General features: G+C 45.0%; 1 protein-coding gene across 1 annotated transcript in view; it reads right to left on the bottom strand.

Moving 5' to 3' along the window:
• Nucleotides 1–5191: 5191 nt before the first annotated feature.
• Nucleotides 5192–19078, bottom strand: part of LOC138246277 (galactoside alpha-(1,2)-fucosyltransferase 2-like) — a 71617-nt gene continuing 57730 nt past the window's right edge. The window contains exon 3 of the mRNA XM_069200712.1: nucleotides 5192–11205. Coding sequence (XP_069056813.1) covers nucleotides 10152–11205 — 1054 coding nt within the window. The 3' untranslated portion in view covers nucleotides 5192–10151. The remainder of the gene's footprint in view (nucleotides 11206–19078) is intronic.

Below are 19078 nucleotides of genomic sequence, written 5' to 3'. Positions count from 1 at the left end.
TTACATTGGTAACCCCTTCTACGATCAGACGCTCTACTAAGTTTCTCTTGATCAAGATCCCCTAGATCAAACTTATTCCTAAACCAAGCAGGAGACATTTTGGTACATCCCGATCTACCTCTCATATATTCAAAAGGGGCGATACCAGTGATACTATTGGGAGTATTACAATATGCCCACCACTGGTCTCTCAGAAGATCCGCCAGGGGAGCTCTGGTTTCGATTGCTTCTTGGACACAGGATTTTACCATCCTGTTCATACGTTCAGCAAGACCATTGGCCTGAGGTAAATACAATGCGGTTTTCAGGTGCACAACGGCTAAGGAATCCAAAAACAACTTCATTTCCTGAGAAGTTAACTGTACACCGTTATCTGTGATTAAATGACTAGGTACACCCTCCCGAGAGAATTCTTCCTTTAAAAACTCAATCACAGTTCTAGTGTCCACAGAATTCACACATTTAGTTACCACCCACTTCGAGGTGTAATCCACTATGAGCATGACATAACGCTCATTTGCAGGTAGGAGATGGAAAGGACCCATAAAGTCAAGTCCTAATTTCACCCATGGTTTCTCTGGAACTGCAACTGGGGAAAGTGGAGATTTCACTACAACTTTGTTTTTATCATTGCGTGCACAGGTCAAACAATCCTTCACCACTGCTTCTACATCCCGATCTAAACCTGGCCACCAGTATACTGTTCTTAACCTTGATTTAGTCATATTCCTGCCTAAATGACCCTCATGAGCCAAATTGATAATTTTACTCCTTAGACTAGAAGGAGGTATGGATTTAGTACCACAGAATAATTCACCACCACTTAGAGACAGTTCATCTCTAACATTCCAGTACCCCTTTAAAGAATCGGAAACGTCCTTATATTCTGGCCAACCTTTCACTACGAGCTCTGCAAGATCATGTCTGTCTGAATCCTGAATAGATGCAGTCTTCCAATCATCTTCACTTACGGCCAACTCCCTCACCCAGTTGACTTCTATCTCGTTTTCAGACTCATCATCACCACCAACCGATGTTCGGGACAGGAAATCTGCCACAATATTCTTTGGCCCAGGCACATATTCAACAGTGAAATTATATTCCATTAATCCTTCAACCCACCTTTTTATCCTGGGCGTCAATTCTTCCCCTTTCTTAGAAGAAAATATTTGAACAAGGGGCCTGTGGTCTGTTCTCACTACAAAAGGTAAACCCCACAAATAAAATCTGAAGTGCTTAACTGCCCACATGCACGCAAGTGCTTCTCTCTCTATAACGGAATACTGTTGTTCAGCTCCTTTGAGAGATCGGGACGCAAAGGCAATTACTTTCTCCTCCTGTTTAACCCTTTGGATCAATACCGCTCCCAGTCCCTTAATACTGGCATCTGTGTACAAGAAGGTTTTGGCATGTATATCGAAATGTCCTAAAGTGGGCATCTTCCCAATACAATCTTTCACAAAAGTGAAGGCAGCTGTACACTCATCTGTCCAAACAAATTCACACCCTTTCTTTAGGAGAGATCTCAGGGGTTGGGTCACACTCGAAAAATTGGCAATAAACTTAGAATAATACTCTGCTAGACCTAGAAAGGATCTTACCCCATCTTTATCACCGGGTTGAGGTGCCCTGACAATGGAATCAACCAATTCTAACTTGGGCTTGATTCCCTCACTAGATATAGTATGGCCCAAGTAAGTTACCGAAAAGACTCTAAACTTGCACTTCTCCCTCTTCACAGTCAAACCAGAACGGGCCAGCTTACTCAACACCTCTCTAAGAACTTTGTCGTGTTCTTCCACAGTACTGCCATGAACTAAGTTATCATCTTGGAAAAATAAGACTCCAGAGACTTTCCCTAAAATCTTCTTCATGATTCGTTGGAAACATGCAGCCGCAGAGGCCAATCCAAAGGGCATCCTTAAAAATTGGTAGGCTCCCACTGGCGTCACAAATGATGTGAGATGTCTAGAATCGGGATGCAAAAGAATTTGGTGATAGGCTGAGGATAGATCTAACACACTAAACACCTTCGAACCACCCAAACCCGACAATTCTTCAGAAATGTTGGGTAAGGGTTGGCGATCTACCCATATATGCCTGTTGAGGTCTCTAAGGTCCACACACATACGGATCTGCCTCCCCTTGTCTTTAGGTGCCAGAACAACGGGAGCCAACCACTCAGACGATTCTATCTCTTCAATTACACCAGCGCACAGAAGCTTATTCAACTCTGCTCTGAGTGGTTCTAACATCAACTTAGGGACTCTTCTCACCTTATGCACAGAAGGAACAGCACCTTTCTTCAGGATAATTTTGTGTTAAAAATTAGTTAAACATCCCAATTTGTCATTAAATACTTGAGGGAACTCCTTAAGGATCTCAAGATTATCATCTCCGTCATTCACCACCATAACCTGACACTTAGAGTTGGGGTCTAACTTAATTCCCATGTCACGCTGGTGACGCCAACCTAGCAGGTTATTTCCACGCCTCGCTACATAAACTTTCCCCACAGTGGTTTTGTTCTGAAATTGAATCTTCATGACCTTATACCCAATTACTTCAATCTTAGTGCCACCATAACTAACAGGATTGATATCAGGCTTAATTAAAGAATGAAAATCCTCCCCAAATATCGCTCGCCAATTCTTGTCCCCCACCATAGTGTAAGGCGATCCTGAGTCTGCTAAAACTGTAACTATTCTGCCATCAAGCTCAATAGCACACTCAGGCATGACAACTGGCCCAGTATCGACAACTTCACCATTGTTCTCAATATGGTTGATATCAGGTTCAATATACAAAATCATCTTGCTAATATTATCAGTTATAGAATCTATGCCACATTTGTCACTATTGCAGACCCTAGCATAGTGGCCTTTTTTTCCACATTTTCTACATAGAGAGTTTCGTGCAAAACAATTTGAGCTGTTCGCTGTGTGACCAGAGTTGCCACAGCGATAACAACGCTGATGTTTGGCTTCTCTCCTCTTCTCCAGAGTGGGTACAGGTGCTTTGCTGTCGTTGCTGACCTTCGAAACCTCTTCACGAATCTGAGGTGCCTGTACCATGCATAACTTGTCTTCTTCATGGTCATTCATCTCCTTGATCCAATTGCTGGTACTTTCCATTCCTTCCACAATTGCAATAGCTTCTTTCAAATCTGGGTTCTTCGTTAACAACTTTTCTTGAACCCTCTTATTGTTTGTACAGCGGACTAATTGATCACGAATGAGAGAATCCGTGATATCACCAAAGTCACATGTGCGTGCTAACGTGCGTAAAGCAGCTACAAAGTTTCCTACACTCTCTGATTTGCCTTGGAATCTTGCAAAAAATTTGTGTCTTTCCAAAACCACATTGAGCTTTGATTCAAAATGTGCAGCTAAAATTGCTACTGACATTTCATAAATATCCCTGGGTTCCCCCTCCGCCCCTCCTACTGGAAGAGTTTCAAGACTATCATAAATGTTCCTGCCCTCAATTCCCAAATTATGCAATAGAACAGCCTGTTTCCTAGCTGGAGAGAATTTCCCCCCCCCAATTGCTACAAGGTAGGAGTCAAAAAGGTTCTTCCAACGTTTCCAAGGAAGAATAGAGTCCCCTTTGTCTGATAAAAAGGGGGGCGGTTGAGACATCGTGGGAGAAGCCATAATGAGTTTGGAATTTAAGTCTTAGAACAGGTGAACAGGTGAAGGTACAGGCAATACAAGTAAATGGACACCAGCAGAGGTAAAGGTGCGCATTTAAATGTATTCACCGCAATCTGAAAAGCTTAAGATAAAACAGCAACCCTGTATTCAAATGTAGTAACGGCCACAAGGCAAAATAAAACAAACGTCTTACAGTTTGAAGTATTTAGACTTCACATTGAACACTCCGTAATTGAGTCATACGTGTATGGAACAAAAGTACAGTGAGCAGTCTAGTGTTCAGCCGAAATGAGCGAAACAAGCGAAACTTCACACCGAAATCCCGTAATTGACCATAACCGGCGTGGAAACACCATGCAAATTGCGGTCTAGTGTTCTGTACTCACACGCGCGTCATACTTCCAGAGCAAGGAGACGCGTTGCTATGGTTGCGCGTGCCGCTCCTCGCGAACAGGAAGAATTGTAGAAAGACGCATTCTCGCGCACAGTGAAAACTCCCCGCGTGCGGAGAGAAACCGTTGAAAGGCTCGCGCTGAGAGGTAACAGGGAGCCGAAAATAGGTGGAAAAAGGAAAAAATAAATAAATAAATAACAACAATGACTTTGGAGATAGCGCAGCGCGTCTCCCGCTGCGTTGGAGGTTCCGATTTTCCAACACCTCACCGCACAAGGCTCCAACGCATCAATCACCACCAGGAAGCCGCCCAATTACATCTGCTGCAAGTGTAAGAGGAGCAGGGTCAGTGCTGCCAGGATTTTACTGTCTTCAGGATCAGGATCTCCAAGCCAGGCACCCTCGATCAGCCGATCTCGAACAGAGCAGAAAAACAGATGCCAACAGGAAGAAGATGCGTGGGTTCCGAGTTGGTGGTGACTCCTCGTCGCCAGTGTTAAGCTCCAGACATGTAATTTGGTAAGATGAGCTTTATTAAATACCACCAACCCACAGCAGATGCAAACACTTCCAACCCTCACCAACTGTCAAGACTCTCACCTCCCCAGTGACCTCACCTGGAACCTAGATGACATGTAAGTTCCAGGCTATGCCCAACATTCCTAGATAACCACAACAAAGTTTGAGTCTATCTCCCGTGAAATTAATGCATGTAGTGGTATGCGTCCTCAACAGTCCATGCCCTCGAAGAACCAGATAACTCCCCTCTGCAAATAATTACCAGAGAATGGCCAGCAAACTCACTCTACCAGCTCCTTGCTTTTTCTGTAGTAGCTCCCCTCATAGTTTTAGGTCAGAAGTAGGCCTCGTAATGCACATGAATTGGTAATACTGAGAAGTGTGATTGGCTTATAAAAGACCTCTCTTTGGGATGCAAACAGGTGGAATGTAGGGTGTGAGTTTGATCAGAATGCTTTCCGAGTCCCAAATATAATATCCCCCCACCCCAATCCATGCCCAGCCCCCTATCTTCTTATGATCAACTGGATTTCCAAGAAGATTTTGTAGTAAAATGAGGTGAGGGGATAATGTCATGACATGAAAAAACGTTGTGTCATAAAAGTAGTGTACTTACAATTAATTTAACAAAATCGCATTTTTTATTTGAAAAAGTGGTGTATATACAAACTATACGCGTGTATGTGGGGTTAGGTTAATGAATAAAGTTAGAAAAAGGGATGAGGTTGGATTAAGGCACAAGGTAAGGGTTAGGGTTCGGCAAGGATTTTTCATAATTATCCATTTTTGCTTGTCCAACTACTAAAATTCTTGGGGTAGAAAACGAAAATAAATGTAAAACTATGGGGGTTATTACAACTTTGGAGGAGGTGTTAATCCGTCCCAAAAGTGACGGTAAAGTGACGGATATACCACCAGCCGTATTACGAGTCCATTATATCCTATGGAACTCGTAATACGGCTGGTGGTATATCCGTCACATTTGGGACGGATTAACACCTCCTCCAAAGTTGTAATAACCCCCTATGTTCTTTAAAAAATAAATACTTATAGAAGCTATGAACATTTTAAAAAACAAAAGCATAAACATATTCAAGATATACAAAACGTATATTATCTCACAATTTTGACAAATTGAACATGACTTAGTAAAACCTTGCTAGACAATTTTCACACTGTTTGTGGGCTGTAGCCAAAGTTAAGAAATAGATTGAATACACCGAATGCTTTGTTTGATTCTCTATGCCAAAAGCAAGCTGTAACGGAGAAAACGATTATAACATGGCACACCTCTTAGCCACCAGTGGCAAGGTGGTACTCTAATATATAATAATAAAAGAGCATTAAAGTAAAATATATATAAAAGTTTGGCAGCTGAGCATGTGTAAATGTATACTACATTGGCAGTGTTGCCATGATGTAACTGTCTATGCTATACAGCTTGTAAACCAGCTACAGTAACAATGGGGAACACATTAACCATCAAATAATTTTTAATACAGAAACAATTATAAATATGTAATTAACCAATGACAGAGCAGTCATAATAAAATGGTTTAGTCATCCTGATAAGAGTCATGGATGTGAAATATACCTTAAGAAGGACCTTGACGTGGTTCATTTATTTATAATCACCCTTTCATATCTTTTTTATATAGAATTGTTATTCCACACTCATTATTTACTCGCATTAAGGGCACAGTGAGTTCACAGTATAACCATGTCACAAGTACAGCTGCGGCTTTATAAACGAATTAGCCAATGAGCAGAGTAAACACTATGCTTCAGTGTTAGTTACATTCCAAAAACCATTCAGAAAATTCAGGGTCCCCATGTATTGTTTGGGCTACACCAAGGCACTTATGTGTGCACAAAGAATAACAGTGAACACAGCACAGAAGCAAGTAGACTCGATCTACTGCAAATATTTAGGTCTGATTTATCAGTGTAAGGAGTAGTTAGAGGTTCTAGGAGTGTCTCTGATGCAAATTTGGTGGGTGTTATGTGAGGTTCAGTTGGGTCTATGTGAGAATCTCTACATAAGCTCTTTCACAGGCTGTGAGATTATTCATTAATGGTATCTAAGGGGGATAAGGGAGGGCTTGCTAGGGACTTCGAGGGTGTGTGCTGAGGGCTAAGAGAGGATCTGTTGGGGGTTGTGTGAGCTTCTAATTGAGAGTCCAATGTGTCTGTAGATCTGGAACAAAGCTATGAGTATTTTAGGAGCTGTGTGAAGGGGTTGCATGAGGGTATGAGGGGTTATGTGATGATCTGACTTGCCTATTTTTAGGTTAGTTGGAACACAAAGGACCAGATTTATCAAGTCTTTTTGTATTTGCAAACTGCCCTATTCACAGAATAGGACCATTTGCGTGTGCAAAAAGACATTAGTATGTAACAAAACCAAATTGCAATTGTGGCTTATGACTACAGTATATACTGAATCGATATTTGGAAGGGGTGTGTTTAGGGCATTCTTTCCAATCACAATGGAATGTATTTTTGGGAAATGGCCCTTTCAGTGGGGTCATCCCCAGACTGTTTGCCTTCCTTGTCCTCTTTTTTCTGACCCTGTTTTTGTTGGCTTTAGGACTCTGTGCACTTTACCCCTGCTATCCAGTGCTAAAATGCATGTGCTCTGTCCCGAAAACATGGTAACATTGGCTTCCTCATGGCTGACATATTTGATTTACTAGTAAGGCCCTAGAAAAAAGTGCATTATGTGTGAACAGGGCCTGTATGTCAAATGCTACTAGTGCTTTTGCAGCGCTGGTTGGGCCACCTACTAAGGTAGCCTTTCAAACATGTCTCAGGCCTGCCATTGAAGAGCCTGTGTGGGTAGTTTAAACTGCCATTTCGACCTGGCAAGTGTACCCATTTGCGAGGCCTAAACCTTCCTTTTTATAACGTCAGTCAGTTTTACAGAGCTGTGCCAACACTTGATTGACAATAAGCTCTCTGACCCCAGGGAGCTTGCTAAGCAGGCGGACCACTGGGTTAGCACCAGGATCCACAAGAAGGTACCTGGGAATGACTGCAAGAAGGATGGTTCAGGCTCCCCACAGAAAAGTGAGGGGGTAAGTCAAGGTAGACCTAGGCAATTCCCAGGGTAAGCGGGAGGGAAAGGGTTCCAATCTCCCTTCTGAGAAGAAGGAGGGAGGGAGGTTCCGGTGGGTGGTGGCACAGGGCTGCCCATTTCCAACCACGATGCTTTGATTGTTCTCAGCTACGACTCAAGCAGGAGGACTCTGTCTGTCCAAAGAACCCACCCACGGTGGGAATGATGCAGGAGTGGCCAATGTAGCCTTAGGGGTAAATAGTCCCCAGGGGCAGGTCATAGACCATGCCATGAGCTCCCTTAATTGGAAAGTGGACTCAGAGTATGAGGAGATGATCCCTGAACATGAGAGTCGTTACTTCCACCGGGTGACAGTGAATGGAGTCCCAGTCACTGCTCTGAGAGAAACCGGGGCTAGCCATACCATGGTGAGGGAAAGGCTAGTCTCCCTAGAGCAGTACACTGACCAGGAGTATAGAGTGACAGCCCATGGCAGGGACTTCTGCCCTATCGCCCTGGTGTTCCTAGAGTGGGGTGGGGAGGTGACCAGGAGGATGGTCATATTTAGTTCCCAGATCCCCGTATGGTTGCCCCTCATGTCAGGGAAACTGGGTAGGGCAGCTGCCACAAGTGCCTTAACAGTTCAGATTTATGGGGGTACCACTCTCAAGCAAAGGGTACAGGACCCCAGAGGCAGGTGCAGGGCGAGGGAGTGTCCATCCCTGTCTTTTGTGCAGCCTCAGGGTACAGACCTAAGGTTGGTTGGCCAGTCTCAGGATAGCACCCCTGAAATGGTGTGAGGTAGATTGGAAGAAGATGTGCAAGGCACCTGGACCAACTTCACCCCCAATCTGAAAAGCATTAGAGGTCAGACAGCCCTGGATGACCAGTGGCCTGGCTCTTGACACTGACAGCTGTCTGTGGCCTCTGTTGGGAGTGGTCCAAAGTTTTTCCTGAGTTGGGGACAGAGACAAAAATCAGACCCAGGGGGCAGAAAGGACCACATTACTTTGTTGGCCATGGTGGTACTCTCTGCCTATTTGGATACATCTGTGAGCAAATTAAGGTTAGGTGCTGCGCAGATGGAGTCCACAGAAGAAAATGGTTCCCTAAGGGTCAGTTCAGTGGGCCTCCAGATTACAGACAGAGGGATCCAACTGGGTTCAGAGAGGCGTAGAACTGATAAGTGCCCCTGCAGTAGTGGGCCATTGTCCATGTTCTATCACCCTAAGCAGGGAAGCCCATCAAGGTATTAATTGGTAAACCTTGGCATTATGCTGGTGGGGAGTTGTGTTGGAAGTGGCCCTTTCTGTAGGGTCACCCCTGGACTTTTTGCCTTCCTTCCCCTCTTATGCTGACCTTGGTTTTGCTGGCATTAGGACTCTGGGCACTTTACCACTGCTATCCAGTGCCAAAGTGCATGTGCTCTGTGTCTAAAACATGGTAAAACTGGCTTCTCCATGATTGGCGTATTTGATTTACTAGTAGGTCACTAGTAAAGTGCACTATGTGTACTCAGGGCCTATAAGTCAAAGGCTACTAGTGGGCCTGCAGCAGTGATTATGCCACCCACTATGGTAGCCTGTCAAATATGTCTCAGGCCTGACATTGCAGAGCCTGTGTGTGCAGCTTAAGCTGAAATTTCGACCTGGCAAGTGTACCCACTTGCCAAGCCCAAAATGTCATTTTTATTACATGTATGTCACCCCTAAGGTAGGCCCTGGGTAGCCCCAAGAGCAGTGTGCAGTGTATTTAAAAAGGTGGACATACTTTGAAGTTTAGCATGTCTTAAATTTGTTTTAAACTATTGCAAGGACTACCTCTCCTACTGAGGTTACCTTGAAACATCTTCTAAGTGTAATGTCCAATTGGGAAAAAATAGAAAAATTGAGTTTTGTGTCTCTGGACCCATTCTCGGTTTTGCATGCCATAATGGGGAACAACATGCAGTATCAGTTTTACCATCAGGTGCATTTGCATGATTTTCCCCTTTCTGGCATGCTTTGCTTTTGGAAATACGGGCAAAGATTTTTTCAGAAGGAAAACCAAGCATCCCCAAGAGTATAAATCTGTCCCTTAGTTTAATACACTTGTAATAAAATGGATGGGATATCTGTAATGTTTTTTAAGGAGTACCCATCTGCCACACTCTATATCAGACTCAAAATATTTGGAAATGTTGACCTATAAAAAGTAAACACTTTGCTAACTGTAACTGCTGTTTCAGATGTCTCAGGTCAAGTGATACAATATTTAGTTGCATTCAGGTTGGCAAATAATGCACCTATTAGCGCGGATGGTACCCTCACTTATGAAACTGAAGGGATTCATATCTTATGAAAGTGTGTAATCCGGCATATGACAAAGCAGTAATGCTTGATTGGATCTGCTTAATCGGGCTCCATTTTTTAATAGGTTTGATTAGGGGAGGAGTGTGTTTCCAAATTAATTCAACAAAAAACAAAATGAGAGGTATGATTGCTATGTTTCCATGATATAAAATTATTTAACAAACCTACCGGTTTCAGTTTGAATACAAGACTGAAAGATCAGCAGGAATCCCAACCCAATGGGGTAGGAAAGCTGCCTCGTAGTGGAAGACTTTGAGAAATGGTGACTCTGGTAATGTAAAGTTGGTGAGGTAGACCACCTCCCCACCAGCAAGGTATCCAGCCCAGTAGCCAAAAGTTCCAATGGTCATTATTGTGTGGTTGCAATGGGCGAGAAGGGCAAAATCCTTTCCTGGGGTTGACTCAATGCCATCACCCAAAAAGTAAACGTCTCCTTTGGTGTCATCAATGTTCTTTCTGCACCACTTCATCCCATTGCTGGCCACTATGAAGACAGGCTCCGCATACTTCTTCCTGAAGTAGGCTATGGCCTTTTGGAGGTAGTCTTTATCTGCTATCACCCCTTTCCAGATCTTGGGCATGACATGAACATAGTCTCCCCTGCGCACATGGATCCCGATGTAGGTCACATTATTTCGGCCCACCCTCAGCTGTTCCAGGTACTGGTTGACCTCTTCCTTGATAAAGTCATGGAAAGTGAACTCTCTACGGATCTCATCCCGGATATGGTGGTAGAACGTCCATGAGCAGGGATACCCGGTCAGCTTCACATACTTGCCCTTGATAGTTCTGTACTCATTGGACATCCAGTCATGGAGCTCATATTCCTTCCAACAGATAGCATTGGCGTTGCTCATCGGAAGAACAGGTAAGGTGATCTTGAAGATGTGGCTTAGTAATTGGTACATTTCAGGCAAAATGTATGCCTGATGCCCATTGATCTTGGCTAGCGCATACAAAGCTGCATACTGTCCCATCTGGTTGCCCAACCGACCGGTGGGCTCAACAGTCCATACGTTGCTGTGGTTATCGAAATTTGTTGAGTTACTGTTTTCAGACCAGGAGATGGTACAGGGGCATGTTCCAAAAAAGGAACAGAAGTTGATGATAGGCAGGAAGTAAGCAGATATCACCAGACACAGCGACAGGTATAACACTAAGAAGAGAAGGCATAGCTTTTGTCTTCGGTGTTTCAGCACCAATCTTTGAGGATTGCAGTGGCATTTCCTGGTGTCAAAATAAACAAACAATGAAAAGGAAAAGTTATAACATTCAAACAGAAAACATTTTCAGTAGGAGCTATGGTTTTGGAGGATATACAAAACATATTACGTTTCTGACCACACTAGAACCTCTAAAAAGCCTTGCATACAACTGGCTCTGCCATCATTTCCCTGTTGGAAAATCTTTTGCTACTGTTGAAGGCCATTCCATCTCTGACATCAAGATGCCATTCGAGATGGAAATAAAATGTTACTTACTATCAATAACAGTCTTTCTGGTGAATATTCTAACTACATGCAGGTTCCTCAACAACTGAATATCCCCATGCGTGAGAAATGCAATAGATCTCCTGTGCCACTAGGTGATATCGATCCCATCTATGCATGGGTTACTGCAGTGATGTGACATTGCAAGAGCCATATAGTGCCAACACTTGCACCTTGATGCCAATGCCTCATCCTATTTTTCTAAGACCATAGGCATAGATTAGGTTAGCTTAATTAGGCAGTGAATATGCAGTTGCAGTATTTCTAATATGGCACTTGTTATCCAGATCATGAAAACCATCCTGCAGAACAGGGAGTTTGGAGGTGGAGAGGTGAGTCAGTGAGGAATCTGCAGGTAGGGTACCCACCAGAAAGAGTAGGTACATTTGTCTTCTGATGAGTGCTTCTACCCACAGATTTCTTATTAAATGGGTTCATACCACATTAGTACCTCCTCTCAGGTGGTGAATTGAAAGGAATGGTCAGATGAGGAACTCCCACAGCACAGAAAGAGCAAAATGGCCATCCCATCTTGCCTCTAAGTCCAAGCAATAATGGTTTGTGAATGTGTGAAAGGAAGTACATGTTGCCCTGCAACACATTTTTACCAAAGGAACTACCCAAGGCAGTACTGAGTTTGATGCTTTTGCTCTGTTGTAATGATCAAATATGCCCTCTGGCTGTTCTTTCTTAGGAAGGGCATCAAATATCTTAATGTGGAGGATGGCCTCTCTTTTGGGAGCCCTAGCCCTTCTTGTTGCTCACATATCCCACTAACAGCTGATTGTCAGAGCTGAACTTCTTTGCCTTATCAATAGAGAAGCTAACTCATCAGGCTTGCTTGCACATCACCTGGGAAGCCTGTGGATCTCAGCCAGGGATGCCATGGCATTGGCCACTCAATCCACAGTGCCCAGGCATGCTTAAGTATCTGTCTGGAGGCATCCTGGCTGTCCCTCTCCACATCAAGGAAGATGTCTTTCAATTTGCCATTTCCCAAAAGGCGAACTAGCAGGCACGTGGCATTCAAGGAACACAGGTTCAGACTCCCACCTCAAAACGCCTTCTTCCTACATCCTCCAGGTTTTTGAACTCCCTGTTTGGGGGTGTCAGGGGAAACGCATGTGTGTTTTGTTTGGAGCAAGAGATGATTGCACTATCAAATTTTAGGAAAATGATGCATGGACAAAAAAAGGATCATGTGGAACCATGCTGTATCAACAGTCTATCAATCTGTTTATCACAGGGACAGAGGTGAGTTTCTTCCAATACACCATGATTGGCTCCATTAGGGCATTGTTGAAGGAGAACAGGGATTCAGATTGCACCAGACATGACTTTCCATAGAACCACAATAAAATAGACTACCTCTGGGAGCTAGCCCATACGGCACTCCATTGTTATTTGCAAAGTGGTGTCCAAATGACTGGGATCCTGAAGCACTGGATAGTTTGACATATTAGAATTAGCAGGGGCAGCTGATTAACCACCAAACTGTTGTATTCATTGCTGTGTAGTATAATTTGTGACATTTGAATATGGTTGAAATCCAACCAGCAGATGTCCTCCATGGTTTGCGAATACTGTTGCATCGCCATACAGCCAGGTTGGGTCTCATCCCAGTACCTGGCATCCTCAGCCCATCATGCAGCCTCTGAGTAGCATGGCTTTGTTCCATGAAGGTGTCTATTGAGGAGCAGCTGGAGACTGTGAGGGCACAAGCACTGGCACCAATAGTATTAGTGCTGGAGCTGCTGGAGGGGCCATTGGCATGGTCAAGGGTGCTGATGCAGCTACAAGTAGCACTGGTGGCGTGCCATGTGGTAGGCATGTCGGGTCAACTGGTGCTGAGGGGAACCACCTAGGGGTACTGCTGTATTTCTGAACAGTACCACCAAGGTGTACATAAACTCTGCTGGATCAGCACTATGCACCGGAAACTCTGGGTAGGACAGTGGGGGCAAGGGAGCTAAGAACAACAGTGGGCAAAGGAGCCTGGACAGGAGCATGTGCTGCCAGCATGGAAGCAGTAACAGGAACCAGTGGCAATTGATTTTCAGCCGAGTGATGTGCACCAACTCTGAGGAGGCTTACGCTGGAGGTGGAAAGCATTGTGGAGACCTACCTCGCAATTGGGAATTACTTCTAGGTGTGGTATCGCCCTGTCTTCTTCTCTTCTTATGCTTCATTTTCTTCTTTGAGGATGAGGATTAACATGATTTTGATCCTGACCTTGAAAGAGAGCTTTGCTTAGTTCAGCAGTCGTCAGACACGTGCACACATGATAACTTCACCTCATGTTCATTTATTGTATTAGTGTGCATGGGTCCTCATTTGTGGCACATCTTGGTGATGTACTTCGGGCCCAGGCAGACCAGGTGGGGTCAGAAATGGAAAACTGCTATAACATGAGATTCAGGACTTATAGCATGACTTTCCAGAGGAAGATACCATTAAGGAATGCAAATCTGTCAAAGGGTAAGGAGGAAAAAAAGAGCAGACAGGGAAATAAGGGGACAGGCAGGGCGTTGGGGTGGCAGTATATGACTTCACAGACATTACATCTGTGCAGTAAATGACATTGAAATTGAACCAATAACACCTCCTGGAGCAAGAGAGCTATTGCAAAGATTAAGGAACCAGTCTGGTGCCAGAGGATAGTCAAAAAAAGAGAAATCTGGAGGTAGAAGAATCCACTAGAATGACCATGCACGCAGTAAAATGATTGCAAAAGTAGTTGAATCTATAAAGGAGTGACCTCACCAATAGTAAATGATTTATCTTAATGGGTCACATTCTTTTTCTAAATTGCACACACTTTCTACTTCCAGAGTTGCATATAGACTGTGTTTTTCAAATGTATGATTCGTTGTCCTGAATTTAAATATTCTACTTGCCTTACCACCCACAGGCAGTACTTTACTTACCATTCACTGGCATTTCTCATTTGCTGCACTCAGCTGTTCATTCTGACTGGATGCTTGCCCCTGTCTCTCCCCAGGCCATTTTGCCATCTGTGATGGTAGAGTGACGTGGCACACGTGTTTTATCAGTGTCCTAGCAAGGATGCAGGGATGCCATGGGCCTCATAGGCAAAAGGAACAGATGAAGGATAGAATGCTGAACAATGCAAATGTTTGCACCCAGTCACAGATCTGGGTTTAATCCCTTGTTTTTAGTTCACCACGCGCTCCCCAGTTTGGATCCAGAAATATGCACATCATTCTTGACCCTGCTCACCATGGGAACAGTCCAGCCTGAACTGTCAAGCCAGTTCTTCTCTGCACCAAGCATCCTGGGACCGGTTTCAGGATATCACCCGCTCACCAGGCAGGCTAGTTTGAATACAGTAGTGCAGTGAGAACAGGACCGACGTCTTGGAATACCCTTCCCACTTAGGGCGACAAGAGCAAAGAGAACAGATGATGGACGGAATGCTGAACAATTCAAACATTCACCTCAGTCACAGATCTGGGTTTAATCCATTATTCTTAGCTCATCACGCCACCCCAGTTTGGACCCAGACATATGCAAATCAGTGATGACGCTGCTCCCCATAGGAACAGTCCATCCTGAAATGCCAGGGCAGTTCCTCCCTGGACTGGAAACAAACATCTTGGGACTGGTTTCAGTGTCTCACCTCTCATCAGTAAGGCTAGCTTGAATCCAGTGGTCCAGTGAGAAGGGGACCCACGTTTGGTCATACCCTTACCACTTAGGGTGACAGAAGCAAAAAGAACTGATGATAGACGGAATGCTAAACAATGCAAACATTTACCCCAAGTCAGACCTGCGTTTAATCCATCAATAATCAATAATTTTGTAGCTCATCACGCCACCCCAGTTTGGACCCACCCATATGGAAATCATTCTTGCCCTTGCGCCCCTTCTTCCCACTTAGGGCGACAGAAGCAAAAAGAACAGATGATGGACGGAATGCTGAACAATGCAAACATTGTGCTCCAGTCACAGATCTGGGTTTAATCAATTGTTTTTCATTTTGGGTTTGCAGTTTGGGATGGACTGTGGAGAGAAGGGTCATGATTGATTTTCATTTTGCTGGGTCCAAACTGGGGTGGGGTAGTGGGCAAAAACAATGATGGATTAAACCCAGATCTCTGTGTCTGGAGGTGAATGTTTGCATTGTTCAGCATTCTGTCATTCTTCTGTTTTCTTTTTGCTTTTGTCACCCTAAGTGCAAATGGTATGCCCAGACGTGGATCCCTTGCTCACTGTGTCACTGGATTCAAGCTAGCCTAGCAGATGAGGGGGTGTCTAGGTGGTTCAGAAAACGAAAGGTAAGAAACAGAGGACGGACTCAGGTAAGTGGTTTTTGGGGTTTATTTTGGGGTTTTGGACACCGGGGAGGTATAGGTGGAAGGTCAGTGAGGTTTGGGTTAATTGCAACTTTTCCCTTTTTCCCAGTGGTTCACCAAAAACAAAAGAAAACAGTCTTATAAGGGTGACTCATGCAGAGGTGTGTTTATTCTATAGGCTCCCTCCATCAGTGTCACTGTATCGTTAATCAGGGACAAGTTGTAGTGTTGCCTGTCCCTCCTGTAAATAAGCCCGTACCTTGTGAAGCCACGTCCATCCTGGAACGTGGCTGGGCTGCTCTGTGTCTCTAGGTACGTGGTGCTGCTCCGGTCGATTGTTTCCATGCTCTGCTTCACTTGGGTGCTCTCTCGTCTTCCGATAATCAGATCACTCAAATTCCTTTCTCAAGGGGGTCCCGGTTGTTCCTGTTTCTGATTCCTTTCCGACTATCGCGTCTCCCTCTCCTCGCTCACTGGCCCCTTCTTCCACCTCTTCTGGTGAGGTCTGCCCTATGAGGTCGCAACCCCGGAATTCATCCACATCCTCGAGGTATGTCTGGCTCCGTTCCAGATCAGGTCGCGGTCCAAAACGAGGACTATCCCGCAACAAGTTGATATCCCGAAACTAGTCCGAGGATGCTTGTTTCCAGTCCAGGGTGGACCTGGCCTAGCAGTTTGGGCTGGACTGCTCCCTTGGTTAGTAGGGTCAAGACTGATTTGCATATAGCTGGGTCCATGCTGGCGTGGGGTGGGCAAAAAAATTGATGGCTTAAACCCTGATCTCTGTGACTGGGGGTAATTGTTTGCATTGTTCAGCATGCCATCCATCATCTGTTCTTTTTGCTTATGGGCCGCATGGTAAGCAAGAACATAGCACCCTGACTGTCAGTTGGGTAGTGTAATACAGCTGTAATCAGGGCTCAAGGGGGCACTTAGGCGCCTAAGCCCGGTGCTATTGTGTCTGCTATGCCAGTGATTGCTACAGCCACGCAGCACGGAATACATATTATTTTCTAGTATGACAACAGAGGTGATTTGGGACGTTTTGTAACAGAACTCTGCTCTGCAAACAAAGTAAATAAACAGGGCAGATTTTGCCATGTATGATGTTTGGCAATTATGTTCACCCATACTGAAGAGAGAGACCGGTAGCCCGAAGAAAGCTCCAAACACTGGCCTAAAATTTCAAGTCCTACATGGCTACCAATGACAGCGTCTCATGTTGCTCACAAGAGCCCACCCATCTCCCTACTCACCAGTGATTCGTGAAATGTAGGGATTGGCAGGTTATGACAGCTTCAAACACTTCTCATTAGTGCCATCTTCTTACTCTGCCCACTGGTGTCATAGTCTCACACATGCCACAGTAACAACACACAACAGTGTTCACTGGTGCTATCTTCTCACACATCCAGTGGTGGTGGAGCAATTTGTGGAATGGGGGTGCTGTTCAATAGCATCAGCTCAATAAAAGGATAGGGGCTATTTAACACAAAAAAATGATGCAAGAAGACAACTCGTTGAAGGTCCTCTTTATTGCTCATTCTCCATCTAAACTCTTTAAGGTTTTATGGGGGTGCTACAGCCTCGCCCACAACCCTAGTTCCCGTGCCACAGCATGCAGCACACTAGTGCCAGCTTCTGATTGTGGCAAACAAACACAAATGATGGACGGAATGCAGAACCAATCAAACATTCACCCCCAGTCACAGATCTGGGTTTAATCCATCAATTATTTTGCTCACCATACCACCCCAGTTTGGACCCAGCCATATGCAAATCAGTCTTCATCCTATTCACTGTGGGAACAGTCCACCTGAACTGCAAGGCCAGGTCCTCCCTGGACCGGAAACAAGCATCCTGGGACTGGTTTCAGGGTATCACCCTTCATCAGCCAGGCTAGCGTAAATCCAGTGGCACAGTGAGTCCGGGACCCACGTCTGGGCATAGCCGGCGCACTTATGGCAACAATAGCAAACAAACACAAATGATGAATGGAATGCAGAACCAATCAAACATTCACCCCCAGTCACAGATCTGGGTTTAATACATCAATTATTTTGCTCACCATGCCACCCCAGTTTGGACCCAGCCACATGCAAATCAGTCTTGACTCTGTTCCTCATGGGAACAGTCCAACCTGGACTGCCAAGCCAGGTCCTCCCTGAACTGGAAACAAACATCCTGGGACTGGTTTCAGGGTATTACACTTCATTAGCCAGGCTAGCATGAATCCAGTGGCACAGTGAGCCCAGGACCTACATCTGGGCATACCCAGCGCACTTATGGCGACAAAAGCAAACAAACACAAACGATGGATGGTATGTGGAACCAATCAAACATTCACAAATCTGGGTTTAATCCATCAATTCTTTTGCTTACCATGCCACCCCAGTTTGGACCCAGCGATATGCAAATCAATCTTGAACCTGTTCCCCATGGGAACAGTGTAGACCGAACTGCCAGGCCAGGCCCTCCCTGGACCAGAAACAAGCATATGGGGACCAGTTTCAGAGTATCACCCTTCACCAGCCAGATTAGCTTGAATCCATTGGCACAATGAGCCCAGGACCCATGTGTGGGCATACCCCCTGCACTCATGGCGACAAAAGCAAACAAACGCAAATGATGGAGGGAATGTGGAACCAATCAAACATTCACCCTCAGTCACAGATCTGGGTTTAAACCATCAATTCTGTCACCATGCCACCCCAGTTTGTACCCAGTGATATGCAAATCAGTCTTGACCCTGTTACCCATGGGAACAGTTCAGTCTGATCTGCCGTGCCCTCCCTGGACCGGAAACAAGCATCCTGGGTCTGGTTTCAGGGTATCACCCTTCATCAGTCAGGCTAGCTTGAATCCAGTGGCAAAGTGAGCCTGGGACCCACGTGTGGGAATACCCGGTGCACTTATGGAGACAAAAGCAAACAAAAACAAAATGTTGCCATTGTTCAGCATTCAGTCCATCACTTTTTGTTTTTGCATTTGTCGCCCTAAGTGGGAAGGGTATGCCATGTGTGCCGTGCTCCCCATGCCACTAGATTCACGCTAACCTGGCTGAGGAGGAGTGATACCATGAAATCGGTCCCAGGATGCGTGTTTCCAGTCCGGGGAAGACCTGGCCTGGTCGTTCCGGCTGAACTGTTCCCCTGGGGACCAGGGTGAAGACTGATTTGCATATGGCTGGGTCCAAACTGGAATGGCATGGGTACTAAAAAAATGATGGATTTAGGCCCAGATCTCTGTCCTGGGAGTGAATGTTTGACATTGTTCAGCATTCAGTCCATCACT

Source organism: Pleurodeles waltl, chromosome 7 (assembly GCF_031143425.1).
Source record: "Pleurodeles waltl isolate 20211129_DDA chromosome 7, aPleWal1.hap1.20221129, whole genome shotgun sequence".
Taxonomy (NCBI): domain Eukaryota; kingdom Metazoa; phylum Chordata; class Amphibia; order Caudata; family Salamandridae; genus Pleurodeles; species Pleurodeles waltl.
The sequence above is the reverse complement of the archived record's forward strand: the minus strand, read 5'-3'. Positions and strand labels throughout refer to the sequence as shown.